General features: G+C 40.9%; 1 protein-coding gene across 1 annotated transcript; it reads right to left on the bottom strand.

The window, feature by feature from the left end:
- Positions 1-3,048: 3,048 nt before the first annotated feature.
- LOC108928122 (leiomodin-1-like) lies at positions 3,049-8,120 on the bottom strand. Its single transcript, XM_018741903.1, has 3 exons — positions 7,842-8,120; positions 3,398-4,939; positions 3,049-3,072 (listed from the first exon to the last, which is right to left on the bottom strand). Exons 1-3 carry the CDS (start codon positions 8,118-8,120, stop codon positions 3,049-3,051), a joined length of 1,845 nt encoding a protein of 614 aa, XP_018597419.1.
- Between the last annotated feature and the right edge of the window lie 3,612 nt (positions 8,121-11,732).

Raw genomic sequence — 11,732 nt, forward strand, 5'->3', positions numbered from 1 at the left:
CTTCACTGTCAGGACTATGCATTTACCGTGGTAGTCCTGGCCAGGTTCACGCAAAACATGCTGGACCCGATTTCAGCAAAACAAATTTCTCTTAGTCTCATCTGACCAAAGAATGTGTTCCCAATTTTCATCAGGCTTCTTCTCATGTTCTTATCAAGGTTTAATCTTGCAGATTTGTCCTGAAGAGCAAGCAAGGGTTTTTTCTTGGACGCCGTCCATAGAGGTTGACGTTATGTCCTTTGCACTGTCTGAGCTGTGACAGAAACAATTTCCATTGATAACCCCTGTGCCAAGTCTGAAGCACTTGCCCGTCTGTTTCTCAGAGCTAGATTGTGCAAGAAGCGCACTGTCTGTGGCGTCATTTTAGGAGGACGGACACTGCAGTTCTGATTAGTGGTACTATGGTCCATTCTATGCCTCCTGATTACTGCTGCAACTGTGTTCAAACTGATTTTTATTTGGTCACTGATCTTCCTGTACCTTTTTTCATCTTTGTGAAGTCTCACAATCAGATTTTTCAATTCCTCTGGCAATTCTTTTACATGTAGAGCCATGATGCAGACATGCAGATAGACACAGCCCATAGGTCCAATACTGAGAAAGTTATGGTAGCCACAGGAGAGAAGGACGGAGTCTGTCATCAAAAATAAAGGTGTACATACAAAAAAATAAAAGATTTGAATCTCAGTAATTTACATTTACATTTATTCATTTAGTAGATGTTTTTCTCCAAAGCGATGTACATCTCAGAGAATACAATTTGTGCTGTCACTCCCGCCGCCACACCTGCGGGCAATCTAGGCACGAGAGCATAAAGGACGCAACCAGACCGGAGCAAATCACAGAACCTCTTACGAGCCACTGCAACCAGTGCTTCGTGCCCTGTGCTCTACTCGTTTGATTTCCCTGCTCCCTTCTCCTGGTCCCCCCATCCCCAGCGTCTGTGCGCCTGTCTTTGACTTTGATTATTAAACGCCCCGTTTTGAACGACGATTGCAAATCGAGCAAACCCTGACTGTCCCCAACTATTCTGTGGATTTCCCCTCACAATAAAAACACCTGCACCTGGGTCCGCTGTGTATGTTTCCTGCGTACAACATGACATGTGCATTACATTGGGAGAAAGATAGACATAGTTGCAGACGTGTGATTCCCAAGTAAACGTAGTTTGTTTCTTTCCACTATATGCACCAATGTTCATCGCACAAGTAGGTGCATAGGGGTACATGAGTCATGAAAGGTGTACTGACTTTTGTTGCATTGAGTTCCTACTGTGGGGCCTGCATTTTTAATATAGTAAATCTAAACTGTTAACTTTACATAACAGCAAATACCCTAATGTTGAACTTAGAAGTAATGCAATTACTGTAAGACGATACAATTTTGAATCATTTGAAATTTAAGTGATATGGCACGGGGTGTACTCACTTCTGTTGTATACTGTATATCTCTCTTCACTGTATGTCTGTACATATTTTTTGTGTACTTATGTTGAATATCAAGGGCACTACAGCAGGAGATGGGATATGAACCCATATTCTTAGAAAGCAAAGCAGCCACTCCAACCAGTATGCTGCCCCATCATCAATGTGTTATATTTGAACAGACTGAGACACTTTTCTGCAATGAGCACAGATGATGCAATATTGTAGGTAAATATATTATTTTTCTGATTGCCTCATCTTTTAACTTTCTCCCCGCTATGTACAATTATTATTTTAGTTTGGGTCTGCATACAAAACATGTCATTACAACAGACATAATACTTTTTGGAAATGGACATTGTATTCAGTCATATGAGTCTGTCCATACCTGAAAGGAACTTGGTAAAAGAACCAGGTGTTTTCAGTTTAACTCATTAAAGGCTTTTATAATAAAAAGCAGGGGGACAAGAACTGAGTTGGGGAAGTGGATTGGATGACTGATACATTTTTGAGGTGGACAGCTGACCGTTCAAAATGAAGATACCAGTTTTAAGACTTGGACCTGTTTGAGAGAAGGTTTACTGGTTTAACTTTTTTGGAAATTGAAGTTTATCGCTGTATTTTTCTATTTGTTCTGCTAGCAGTTATGGTCTCTTTTGTTATGGAGCTGAAATAGTATTTTTTTGGAACTGACATGTAAACATGGGTCATCATGGCAATAATATGCTTCAAATATCCACCTTTTGATTCCCCTCATTTGCTATATGGCTGGATGTAATATGTCTGCTACAGGATTTAATGTACCTTCCACATGACATACCATATTCATGCAACTGCAAAAATAAGTACAAAAAATTAACCAATATCTTTCATCCAGGTCAGTGCAATATTCATAAGCAGGACATGCATTTTGTAGCATTTATTGAGTAAAGATGAACTCCACATCAAAATCAGTTCATGTCTCTCACTTTTTCATTTCTCTGCAAGCAATCATCTTTAAAACAAGCATCTTCTGCAGAAAATATTTGAGTGGAAAAATTAGGTGTGCAGTTGATAAATCAAAAACATTTGGTTCAGACCCTATTGGATCTTATATATCAATACAATATCTGAAGTACATTGATTATATAACTTGAAAATTAATTCTTAAAATGAGTAATCCATGAAATTAGAGGACTTCTATATATGTCTTCAGTCTGAAACTTAATGTCTGAAGGCTTTGTGAGGCCATAAACCACATGAATTAAAATCAATTACACATCCATGCACTTCAACTCATCATAAAAAGCCCAGTACATATTCATCTATAAAATCATTGCAGAAGGAGGCGATTCTTGAAACAAATCCTTTTGAAGAACTCCAGTACACAACACTGTGTAGCAAAACCTTGGTGGCAACTTCCATAGTCTCATCTCTTGGCTGTTTACAGTACAAGAACCACAGAGGTCTTTATACTCCAGAACACCTTCAAACCAGCTAAACCGTGCAGAACACATTACCACTCTGAATTCCAGCACACCTTTGTGTCTCAACCATAGCTTGGTGGTAAAAGCTATATTCTGGTATTCAATAGACACTTGTCTTTCAGAGACGTGTCATCCATTCTTGTTGTTTCCCTTCTCTATCACAGTCGATTTGGCACCTTAACCTGCACATACAAGAACATCAGAGACCATTAAAGACTGTGATCACTCCAAAGATGGAAAGAAAGTCTGTAGAAGTTACAGAAGAATACTATTCAAATTAATTTATTCAAAATTAGCTGTTTAGTTCAGAATGAAACAAGACAAAAAATCTCTTAAGTTCGAGTCAATAATGTCTTCAATACATAAGAATAAAAGAAAAGTAAAAGAAAATTTACTGAGTTAATTTTATCAGTAGCCAATAGGATTCCTCCTCTGTCACCTACAACTCAACAGTTAACAAATCAGTAACATGCAGAGCTGATGTTCTTTGAGAACCCTTCACTTTACCTTTTTGAGTTGATATACACTGCTGTTGCGAATGGAGGCCAGGAGTTGGTCTCTGAGGTTCCTCTCAAGCCCATGCCCACCGCTCTGATCATCCTGCTTTCTCTCCGAGACTGGTTTGAGAGAGTTCCGCAGAAGGTCACCATTCAGCACAGGAGCAGGTGGTAGTTGTGGTGGAGGTTCAGGGATTGCAGCACTGGCCCCGTCTTCACCCTCTCTACTCTGTCTGGGGGTTATCCTGGTGGAGGGTGACTTTGAGTGCTGTGGTGAAGATTTAGGTGAAGTTCCAGGGTACCCTATCTGTGTGCTGTCTTCTTTCATCCGCTTCTTCTCTGGGACCTTGTTTTTAACATCTGCCTGGGCCTGCTTCTGATCCTTCAGGCGTTTCTGACGTTGTTTATCCATGTTGGCACTAAGTATGCTGTTGACCACCATGCGTGGGCCAGGCAGCTGAAAGTGGTAACCCAGCTTGAGCAGCGTAATATTCTCCTTGAGAAGCCTGGCCATCTCCATCTCAGTCTTGCCACCACAGATGTGACGCTGGTTGTGGAAGCGTAGCTCTGTCACAGTGGCATTGTCTTGTAAGGCATTGATGAGGGCAAGGATACCCTTCCCAGTAAGATGGTTGGAGTCTAGGTTGATGCTGTTAAGGATCTTGTTGCAAGTCAAAATGTCAGCAAGGGCACAGGCCACATGGTCATCAGCTCGGGTGTTGGCTAAAGCTAAGGTTCTGACATGTGTGTTTTCTTTGAGTGCCTTAACTAACTGAATGAGTGTTTGGGGCTTGAGCTCACTTGAGTTGTTGACATTGAGCTCAAATGTTTCAGGGTCATTGTTGCGGATCTTCTCCATGAGCTCCTTAAATTTCTTGGTGGTTGATTCTTCATTCTCTGCTTGTACCTCTCCAGCCTCAACAGGTATTTTCACATATGCATTGGTGCCCCCAGGGTCCTTGTATCCAGTGAGCCTTTGGGATTCACCCAACAACCTCTCCTTCCCCTTGTTTTTCTTCTCATCTTTTTCATTCTTCTGCAGCCTTGTTTCCTCCTTTTGTACAGTTTCCATGCTTATTGCACCATGTGCCTCCATGTCTCTTACATTCCTCTGTTCTACCTTTTTCTCTCCAGATTTCTGTGGAGGTCGACTTAACTTGAACATCTGCCCTCCTTTGTCCCCTTTCTCTATTTTCTTGACTTGCTCTTTCTTTTCCCTTTCATTACTGTTGACTATTTCAGACTTCTCCTTTGGTTTAAAGACTTTAACTTGCCTCTGTGGCTTTCTCTCCATAGATTTCCCAAGTACTTTGTCCTCATTGTCTTTATGTGATTTGATCTTGTCCTTATCCCTCCTTTCCCCTCTGCTTGGCCTGTCTGATGAACCAGCACAGTGATCTCTTGGATCACTAATCCAGTTCTTTGGCACCATCCTCTCCTTGGAGCTATGTCCAGTTACCAGCCCTCCTTCACTGCTGTTGCTGGGGTCACCTTGGCTATCTGACAGACAAAGGCTTCTGTCTTTGTTTATCTCCATTTTTGAAGCATCTGCCTATTACAAAAACACATACACAGACAAAATGCAAAATAATCCGAAGCGCAGTTAAAATAAACATTGCTTTTAAAATCTATTAAAAAGAACATCTATTATGTGCTGCAAATAAAGTGAAATCCTAAAGTTGCTTTGCTGTGAAGAGTTTCCAGTTACTTGGCCAGCAAAGTTGTTTATTCTAAGACCATCTGGTGTCTGTGGACAAAGTGTGAGCAATATCTTCACTCAATTAGGCTAGTAAAATGCTGTACATTGGCTTTTTACCTTAGAAACAGAACTAGGACCAGATGTCTGTTAATAACTGGATTTGTTTGTGGATCTCAAGTCACTTGCACCACTGTATCTTCATTGATTAGTGCTTTATAGTGCAAGCATCATTTGATTTATTTGCTAGTTCAGTTCTAAAGCTATAATGGATTTTAAAAAAATCTGTTTAAAATGTTTCTTTATTCATTGCAGTTTCATTAACTGCTTGGCCAATGCCTGAATGCAGTAGTTCAAAGCTTGTCCTAAAAAATAGCGCACAAGGCAGGGTACACCTGGGGCATTTTATTTTAAAATCTTTTGTTAAATTGAAAATACAAGATTATGCAAATCTCTTTATAATGAATGGAAAATATGTTCATGGGAAAAAATATCCTAACAAATCAAAATTAAAAACTAACTATTTGCGTATGAACAGGACAGGAAAACCAAAGGAAATGGTCAATACCGTGAAGTGCCAGCAGTGAACTCCCATGCTTTTGCTAAGCTCTTTGCTTGTTTGCTTAGAGTGCACATGCTAGAATCACACCTGGATGCTCTCTGCTAGAACACACCAAAGCCCTTGTTTGTTACATGCGCTGCCTGGCAACATAGACAGTGATGAGACCCTAGTGTCTAGGTGACATTTTGCTGGTTGGGCAGTTTTCCATACCCTTCCACTGGGCCCTTTTTCAAACAAACAACAGCAACACATCTTCCTGCTGGAAACCACACACAGCCACACTTCCACAGGCCACTCATGTTTCCTCCTTTCTCATGTTTCCCAGCATCTCAGCAGCTGTCAGAGTTGGAACTGGCTGCATTGACTGTCAACACATTTGGGGATCCAAAGATAGGACGGGCTGTTGTGAGGATGGATGAGGGTGGTCATGCTACCAACCGATGTATGGCTGCCTTTCTGCTACATCCCAAATTATGCATTTAGACAGACAGAACACATTCTCTTGTGCTGAAGCTCAGTTCTGTGAACTACTACAGTTAAGGGAGAGGTTAAAGTCATTTGCACTGCTTTTCACAGATACATATGCATATGGAGATAAGTGTGAGAAACAGCGCTGCTTGGACTGCTTAAATAAACTCAGATCCTCCTACATTATTTACAGTCTATTTTACTCCAGTACAGCTTTGCTGGATGTTTCCAGAGACATCTTTGCTGTTTTAAGCAAGAAGGTGCTCCAAGCACTTTGATAAATGTATTCTAGGAATACAAAAGGCTCCAAGTTTAGTGGAGTAAAATTCATTCAGCTACTTTCCACAGCATAAAGCTTCATTTGTCCCTCTCAATCCACTATTATCTATTTCAAATGAACATGTATTGAAACTCATAGCACTTTAATTTATTCTGGGAATGTGACAGGATAGAAGCTTTCCAGAATGATATTTTGTCATTCATTAAAAAGAAAAAAAAAACTTGAACATTTTTTCTTTTTTGGCAAAGATATGAAACACGGGCTGATTATTCTTACATGCTTGGTAAGGAAATATGTTTAGCTGTTATGAGCAACACCTGAAATTCCTTAGTGTTATCAGCCCACACACCTTATTCACCAAGGTGACTTACACTGCTAGATACACTACTTACAATGGGTCACTCATCCATACATCAGTGGAACACACTCTCTCTGTCACTCACACACTATGGGTGAACCAGACCAGCATGTCTTTGGAGTGTGAAAGGAAACCAGAGCACATGAAGGAAACCCACACAGACACAGGGAGGACATGCAAACTCCACACAGACTGAGCAGGGATCAAATCCACGTTCTCACGCACCACCCAGGTGCTGTGAGACAGCAGTGCTACTCGCTGAGCCAGATTTATTGGACACTTTTCTCCAAAGAGACTTACAGTGTGAAGCAAGGCACAATTATTTACTCATTTATACAACTGGGTAACTTTAGTGGAATTATTTCGGGTAAGTGCCTTGCTCAAGGGTACTGCACCTGGAAGTGGGATTCAAACCTGTTACCTTTGGGCCCAAAGGCAGCAGCTCTAACCACTACAGTACCAGCCTCTCCATGGCTGTACATTGTTAAGGATGGTTGGCCAAAGTGATTCTTTACTGCAGTTGATGGAAGCCCATGGACTGTGACAGTTAGGTGTGCAAACAAAGCAGCACCAATACCTGGAACTCCTGGGACTGATGCAAACAAGCTTTGTGCCAGGTTTGATCACTATAAAATCAAATAAAGGCCACAACCAACTTTGGAGAGTCCAGCTGTGGTGACTGTCCCAGGTTACTAACAGGGCAACTGGCACACATCTCCCTGAAGCCAGACACAGTGGGCCAGCCGCTTCTCAATCCACAGCTCCCATCTCACCACAAAGCAAGTTCAGCACACTAAGCATAACAACATCAACCTCACTGACAGATTGGACAGGGTGTGCGCAACAAACATTCATGAGTGACCTTTCAAAGGAAGGAGTCATATGTAGAATTGGCAGGAAACACAGAAAGCTATGCATTAAACAGAAAAGGGCTCAACCTTTTGCTTCCTCACTCTTACTTATACTTTGAGTACAGACAGAAGTCACATTACCACTCTCAAAACAAAAGTAATGGAGCTGTCAATCAATGGCTACACAGTGAAATAAGGGCTTTCAGTGCAAAGTGAAATCTCCAGTGTTGCCCTTATACCTGTGAGGAGAACTCTCTCTCAAAGAGTTTCTTGGGTTCTCGATAACGGAGGTCCAGTTCAGCCCCATGGTTGTGAACGGTCGCCGGAGCTTTCTCCAGCTGGTTGCGCTGTCTGAGCCCAACCGGCACAGAGGGGTCCAGGTCCATCATGGTGAGCTCGTTCTCCAGCTCTTCCACCTCCTCAGGTGACAGATCGGCCAGCAGGTGGTCGATATCCAGGTCTTCACTCACTTGCCGCCCCCAGCGAGCCAGACCCCATTCTTCTTCTCTTCCAGACATGATTGCTGAAGAACACTGACCACCTGGCAGCTCATGCACTGAAATGCTGGAGCGTTGATGCACTTGTGTGAAGGAGTCCTAAGGTCTTTACTGATGATGTTCTGAAGTCTCTGAGGTCAGCGACAGGTCCATAAACAAGGTCAAACAGCCAGAACACAGAGAAAAAGACCAGAAAAATGTGACTGTTGCTCCTTTGTCCTCCCAGTTCAGCTCCTGCAGGGAACTTGGTTGTTGTGAAAGCCTGAGATGCTCAGTGATGACTTGAAGCCGTTTACAAAGTGCATGGCCAAATTTAGTCCAGAGCACTTCTTAGTCAACAGGGAGGGTAAGAATAGAAAAAACAGCAGTTGGTGAGGGGTTCCCTTTGCAATTAGCCACATGTTTTTTAAGCCACATGTAAGATATGTACTAATTATCTGAAAACTCCTGTACATTGCTTTATACCTCATACAAAGCATATACAGACACATTCTGCGCATATACATATCATGAAAAAGTTCTGACTCCCCAAATATATTTATGGCAAAAATTGGTGCTCTGGGTGATCCTGACCTCTATTTCAATACCTGCAATAAATTTATCACGATGCCATCTGTAATTGTGTTGTTAAACATTGCAAAAATATGCTGTATAAAGAAATACTGCAATTAATTTCACTTTCGTTCATTTCAAGCATCAATGAACGTTCAGCTGAAAAGTACTGAATTGCATAGGTTTTCAAGAAAAGGTTTGTGAACCTTTTGGAATTACCTGTGTTTCTGCATTGATTTCTCATAAAATGTGATCTGATCTTCTACTAAGTTACAATAATATACAATCTGCTTAAACTAACACACACACACACACACACACACACACACACACACACACACACATTTTCAGAACTGCTTGTCCCATACGGGGTCGCGGGGAACCGGAGCCTACCCGGCAACACAGGGCGTAAGGCCGGAGGGGGAGGGGACACACCCAGGACAGGACGCCAGTCTGTCGCAAGGCACCCCAAGCAGGACTTGAACCCCAGACCCACTAGAGAGCAGGACCTGGTCCAACCCACTGCGCCACCGCACCCCCCTAAACTAATACAGTACCTTCGAAAAGTATTCAAGCCCCTTGAAAGTTAACACCATTTTCTGGATTTCATAAGATACATACACGTGTTCTTCCAAAAAGTATTCTTATTATAAAGCTGTGCTCTAACAGTTCATTTTCAAATCCAAAATAAATAATAAGTCAAGATTAAAAAATAAATAATTAAAAACAGGGAAAAACTTGTTTGCATAGGTATTAAACCCCCACATATTAATATTTAGTATAGCCTTCTTTTGCTCCTAAAGCCTTAAGTGTTTGGGGTGAGTGTGAACCAGCTTTGCACACGGTTCAGTGATTATACCCCATTCTTTCTGGCAGATTTTCTGCAGGTCATTCAGGTGGTTGGATGACACTTCTGCACTGCAATTTTCAAAAGGTGCCATAGATTCTCAATAGGGTTGAAATGAGGGCTTTGATTAAGCCATTGTAGGACACTTACTTTTTTGTTTCTGAGTCATTCCAGTGTTGCCTTGACCTTGTGCTTGGGATCATTGTCTTTCTGGAAGGCCAACCTCTCCCAAGCCTCAGTTTCTGAGTCATCTAGAACAAGTTCTCTTACAGGATTTCCCTGAATTCTGTTCCATCTATTCTTCCATCAATCTTTCCTATCAACTGAGATGACAAGGAGCCACACATCATTATGCTGTCATTACCATATTTCAGAATAGGGATAGTGATTTCTGAGGCATGGACAATGTTAGTTTTGCACCATACATAGAGCTTCTCAGGCAAAATGTTGGCAGCCCTGTGTTGGTTTCAGTTTCATCTGACCACAACACCTTTTTTCTGCATCTTAGCTGAGTCTTTCTCATGCATCGTGGTGAACTCCAGATGTACCTTTTTAATGAATATTCTTGAGTAATGGCTTCTTTCTTGCCACCCTCCCAAACAGGCCAGTGTTATGGAGAGCTCTCGATACTTGTGGACCCATGCACATATACCCCAGTTTAAGTAACTGACTTCTCTAGTTCTATCAAAGTGATAACTGGCATCTTTGTCGCGTCCCTTACCAGTTTACCTCCTCCTTTGAAGCCAAGTTTTAACAGACAGCCTTCTTTACACAGAAACTAGGTGATGTGATGAATCCAGTAGTGATCACTGGGACATCCAAGCACCACATCCAATATTTTTGTACCCTTGTCCTAACATGCATTTTGATCACTTTATCACTTTTGTGGTATTCTCTTTAGTCTTAATTTTTACAGTGAGTTCACAGCCTGACTAATGACCCCCTTTACTTTACTTTTGACCTTTACTTTAGTTGCTCACTGATAGAAACTAATTATTCAATTATATCAAAATAAGACACAAATGTGTCTTGTTTGGGAACAATTTGCTACTTTGAGCTTTTGGAGCACAGGGGTTTGAATACTTATGCAAGCAGGACATTTCAGTTTTAGATTTTATTTTTAATATCTGCGGACAGATAATGAATTTTGGCATTTGAATTTGACTGGTCTCAGCAAAAATAGTGATTTGGAGAACACTTGTATGTAGCTTTTGAAACCCAGAAAATGGTGCGAACTTTCAACGGACTTGAATACTTTTGCAAGGCACTGTAACACACAAACAGTTGTACTTCTTGTCATTACTGAGTAGGTTCACAAACTTTTTCTTGCAACTACATAATAAATTATTTTGTCATAAAATGATCCTATGTGTTTTCAGGGAATGGTCTAGTAGTGTAGCAGGTTCATTCATTGACAGATTTTATTCAGTGAAAAATTAAATGTATTTGTTATTTTTTCTCTTTTAAACAGGACTCTTTAGGTCAAAAGATCTACATATGTCACAAATGGAAGTCATCTGCAGATTTATTTTTCAAAGTTTAATCTTTATTTGAATTTTGAAAATTACATACAGCTTTAGATAATGAGAAAATATTTGGACTAGAAAACAAAGCAGGGTGGTTTATTGTAAAATGGCAGTTGGTAGAATGGAGACTTGCTCAAATTCCCTTTTTGTGAATGTTACTTAAAAATATGTATTGAGTATCTATTGATGCTATAGTTGTAAAGCTTTTAATTAGTTCTGCATACAAAAATTACATCCATTGCCGAATTAACTGGGCTCCATATATAATTTATTTAATATAACTTTGATGTGAGTTTTACAGCTTACACCTAACTTGCAACAATACTTCATCATTACTAACACATTGCTTACTGGGTTATTCATGCATATATCAGTGGAACACACTGTCTCTGTCACTCACACACTCACTTTACCATAAACTGATTCGTATGGGGGACCAGAATGACACAGGAGTGCAGAAACAGTGTCACAGCCAGGGGGAGTCAGTGGTGGTGCTCCGGCGTGTGCTGTTGCTGCCTGGCATTTTTCTTTGACGGTACCTAGTGATACATTGTTAATTTTAATATAAATAGTTTCAAAGGACGCAGCTCTAGAAATGGCGCACATCCTCACATATGTAGGACGACACAACCTTCGACATTTGGCATTCCACTAAACTAAACAAGTGTCTGGGTTCAGCGCTGTACATTCTACTCAGTGCATTTCCTC

Source organism: Scleropages formosus, chromosome 25 (assembly GCF_900964775.1).
Source record: "Scleropages formosus chromosome 25, fSclFor1.1, whole genome shotgun sequence".
Lineage (NCBI taxonomy): Eukaryota > Metazoa > Chordata > Actinopteri > Osteoglossiformes > Osteoglossidae > Scleropages > Scleropages formosus.